Below are 4,719 nucleotides of genomic sequence, written 5' to 3'. Positions count from 1 at the left end.
CTTTAAATATTAATGATATGAAGAGTTCAAATATTATTTAATAATTATTAATTTATATTTTTAAGTATTAAAATAGTCAATTTAATTTTATTTATTTTAATTTTATTTATTTAGTTACTAAATTAACCTTTGTATTAGTGGGTTTATAATTTTTTATTTTAATCTAATAAAAGATTATAATAAATACCTCCTATTGTAACTGTTATAGAATAATTAGAAGTGCAAAGAATCTCTTTTTGGTTTCGTGATAAAATCATGAGGACAAAAAAGATTGAATGAATTTCTTTCTTATTGTATCAAAAAATTGGGTAATAAATTAAATAAAATAAATTAAGTTGAATAAATTTTTTTCTTGTTGTATCAAAAAAATTAAAAAAATATATATATAGTAATTCTTTTTTTTTTATTCAATTTTAACATATCTTTTTTATTTTTTATTTTCAATTTTAATTTATCTTTTTATTTCAATCATTTTCTTTTATTTATCATTATTTTTTTATCAATTAGTCACTTAAAATTTCCTTGATAATAATATAATTCATGTACAAAAGTGATTGAGATGGTAACAATTGGATGTATAATAAATAAATCTCAATTGGTAATAAATTTTTATGAATTTTATCTTTAGAGGTTTATCTATTATATGTGCCCTAAGAGCATAAGTTAGGCTATTTTTTTAATATTAAAAAATTTTTAGTGTAACACTCAATTATTAGATTGTGTAATATTTTTTAAAATTATGGACAGAATAATACTCTTTTTGCATATTGACAATACGTCTTTCTTGTATTGTTTCACTCCTATAATTTTAAAAAATATTATAAAATTTAATAATTGAGTGTTACACCATAGTTTTATTTATATCTAAAAAAATAAACAATAAATTAAGATTATAAATTGATAAAATCTTTATTGAATATATAAAAATTTTAAGTATCCAATGCATTTGTTTATATCTATTAAATAAAAAAATTTTAAAACCTTTTACTAATGATATTTTAAGACACAAATATTTGAAAAGAATTTAGTTAGCTAAATGATCTTTAATTGTAATGGCAAATATTTAGTTGGGTTAACTAAAGTTGATCTAAATATGTATTATGCTGATTGATTGTGCAATTAAGATTAGTAAATAATTTAAGTGATGATTCAATTATATTTTAAAAAAATCAACCATAAAAGGAATATTTGAGAAGAATTTGAAAGAGAGTATTTTTTATAATAAAAAAGAAAATTATGGCAATAATGAGAAATGATTGACTGCTTCGGCTAGAATAATAAGCTACAATTTTTATAAGAAGTGTCTATTATTAAGAAGAAAATTCAGAAATACAATATACACTTTGAGTGTTATCATTCTTTTGTATTGGGTCTCAATATATTTAGTTTAGATTTTGGAGTTTTGGTTAAAAAAAAAATTATATTTTTTTGAGAGATTATTTTAAAAAAGTCTATAAAAAAAATAAACATGACTTAGGAAGAACAATCAAAATAATTTAAGTTTAAGCTCGAGTCTTTGTTATTGATTTTTATTTGGTCTTGACATTTTAGTTTATCTTGTTTTGTGAAATTCGAAATTGCAGTTTTATTTGTCTTGAGGTAAAACTAATTAACTTGGTTTATTTGTTTTCATCTTCGTTTTTGAATTGGTGTTTGCGTTGTAATCTTGACGATTGAGGTAGTAAAATTTTGTCGTAATTGTAGACTTCGTTACATTTTGAGGTTAAATTAAAATGAGAAATGCTATTTGTATATTAAAATTAGTTACTAAAATCAGCTATCAATATATTTGTGTATAAATATATGTATGATTTATTTATTTTATAGTGTATTTATATTCTAACATATATTTTATACTAGTAATTAATTTTAGTAGTTAATTTTAATATAGATGTAGCATAACGGAATAACCCAATCAAAATACATGGCCATGTTATTTTCTCACCTTTTTTTTTTATCTTTAAGCTTGTGCTATTGTAAGAGACAAAACGAAAAAAATTTTATGTACTCAAAAATGTTTCAAAATTAAAAGTGTCTTAATTTAAATTTTTTATTTTTCAAGGCCTATAAAATTCACAAGCTTTTTATTTATTTATTTTTTTGAGTAATCAAGATTTTGCATTTAGGTTAATCTCATGTAATGACAAAATTTTTGTAAAGTTCTATTTTTTTCACTATGAATTAAGGTCTGAGAATTTAACTTGATCATCAAACTGCTTTAGTTATTAATTTATTGGTTCAATCAGTTTAACTGTAGTTTAATCGGATAAATTATTTTAAAATAAAATAATAAATAAATTATAAATAAACATCCTAAAATATAATTATAGTCTAATATAAATTTTAAAATATCTTTTTAATTTAAAATATTACATAAAATATTATTTTTTAAGTTAATAATTTACAAATTTGTTATCAAATTTTACACAAGTGTATTCCAGAAGATCGTTGACTTTAATACTAAAAAATGATATCTGAGGCTAAGAAACAATCATAAATACAGTTTCATATCCTCTAATTGTTAGTGTTGCAAGTGTGAGGAGTGTTAAAGTTAGTTCCACATCAAAGAAAGCAAAAAAGAGTGAGGATTTTATAAGATGAGAGACCCATTAACTTGACACTTTAAGATTTTGAGTTAGATGTGATGCCTTCTCATCTTACCGATTGTCAGAGTTCTCTACGGTTGGCCCAACACTAATATATGCATACAAACATGAACATTTACGCAATTTTTCTATCATCTTTAAAAGTATATATAATACAAAATATTTTATCATTAAATTAAAACAGCTGCACTACAATAGAGCCAAAAATCAAAGAATTATTTGACAAATAATTATTCATAACTAAAATCAATAAAGTAAAAGCAACAACTCTCATTAACACAATAGTACAATAAAACCAAAAATCAAATAAATCATCAACAAAAATTCAAAAACAACAATAAATAATCAACAAAAATCATAAAATCAATAAATCATAAAAAAAAATTTAAAAATAATAGAGCTAGAAATTCAAAAACAACAATATAGTAAAGTCATTTTTTTTATCAAAAATTTCAACAAAAACACAATTTTTATAATCATTTCCATAACTTCACTTTCAAAAATATATAGTTAATCAACTAAGAATAAACAAGAATGAGGGTATCAATTATAATCATCAAACAGTAAGCCAATAACAGAGTTAATCAACTAAAAACAAGCTAATAACAGAATTAAAATTCATTATCAAACAATGAACAAAGCCAATCAATCAAGAATTCAAATATTATAAACTCTAAATTTCTAGAACTTACATTTTGTTACTATTCTTTGCTTATAATATAATATATATTCTCACACTTTATTTACATATATTTATATACACATACATTTCTTAATTAATAATTATATATATCACATAATACGTATGCATTCCACCTACCACCAAACTCATCACACTCGGAAAAGCTTTATTATTCATCCCAAAACTAACCAAAAGCATATAAACAAAAAATTAAGGGGGAAAAAAAAGCTAAAAATCTTCATCAATAATCTTGAACTAGGGCTTCAACAAGAGTAGCAATGGCAGAAATAGGGTTTCCAAAAATGGCTGAAACTATTAGCTTGAAGATCACAACTGCTATCTTCGTATACTTCTTGATTGTCCCCAATCTCCTTGATGACCTTGTTAAAGCAAGTTGACGAGATTCATATTCAATCATCTCATGATGAATTACTGAATAATTGTTTTGTTCTTGAGTTGAAAAATAGCCTCTCTTCCAATTCTCAAGAATCAATTCCTTAACACAAGAAACATGGTAACAAGAATTATTATCCTCATTACAAGACACATAAGACCAACCCTTAACCTTGTTCACAACATTCCTACTCTTACATTTTAGGCACTTCCTAGGAACCTTTTGAGACAATTTCAATGTCACACATCCATCTTTGTCGCAAACACTATCTTTCAGCTTCAAACAACATGGGTGCAAATCAAATCCTGTCTGGGAACAATGGTACACAAACCCTAGCACATCTTTTCCACAAGCATCACAATACCTAGTTCGGTATCCGGGTGCCTTCTCGAAGAACTCGAAGTGGCTTTTCGGGAAAAATCGATGGAAGGCGAGGCGATCGACGTTCGCACACTCTTCGTGAAGGATGTAGTTGCAAATTTCACAACGATAACTTGGTCCAAACCCTAGTTCTTTACAACCATTGCACTTGTATGGAGCTCCAGGAGGGTTCAAGTGTAAAGGGTGTGAATGATTGGGATGATCCATAATTAAATTCTGTTGAAATTAACAACGAATATAGAGACATCAAGAAAATAATGTAACTAATGATAAGTAATTATTCACATGAACATGTATGTCTTTATATAAAAATAATAACTAAAACATACACGTATTATATTAAGTAATTTATCTAAGGATTATGCTAGCTAGGTATATATCAACGTCAGTCTTTACTATAAAATACATGTTAAAATATAAATATATATTGAAAATAAATTAAATCACATGTATATTTATACACAAATATATTAGTACTAATTTTAGTAGCTAATTTTAATATACAAATAGCATTTTTATTTACAATATATACGAACATGGTAGATCATAGCATGATGCATGCATTTGTTGTTAATATTGGTTATACATGATCATTAGAGCTTTTATTTAAAAATTATTTAATATGAAAAAAAATTATTTACTTTAAGAAAATAATT

General features: G+C 24.0%; 1 protein-coding gene across 1 annotated transcript; it reads right to left on the bottom strand.

The window, feature by feature from the left end:
* Positions 1 to 3,288: 3,288 nt before the first annotated feature.
* On the bottom strand, positions 3,289 to 4,275 carry LOC107485466 (uncharacterized). Its single transcript, XM_016106001.3, has one exon. It carries the CDS (start codon positions 4,268 to 4,270, stop codon positions 3,530 to 3,532), a length of 741 nt encoding a protein of 246 aa, XP_015961487.1. The 5' UTR covers positions 4,271 to 4,275; the 3' UTR covers positions 3,289 to 3,529.
* Between the last annotated feature and the right edge of the window lie 444 nt (positions 4,276 to 4,719).

This window comes from Arachis duranensis, chromosome 4 (assembly GCF_000817695.3).
Source record: "Arachis duranensis cultivar V14167 chromosome 4, aradu.V14167.gnm2.J7QH, whole genome shotgun sequence".
Taxonomy (NCBI): Eukaryota; Viridiplantae; Streptophyta; class Magnoliopsida; order Fabales; family Fabaceae; genus Arachis; species Arachis duranensis.
The sequence above is the reverse complement of the archived record's forward strand: the minus strand, read 5'-3'. Positions and strand labels throughout refer to the sequence as shown.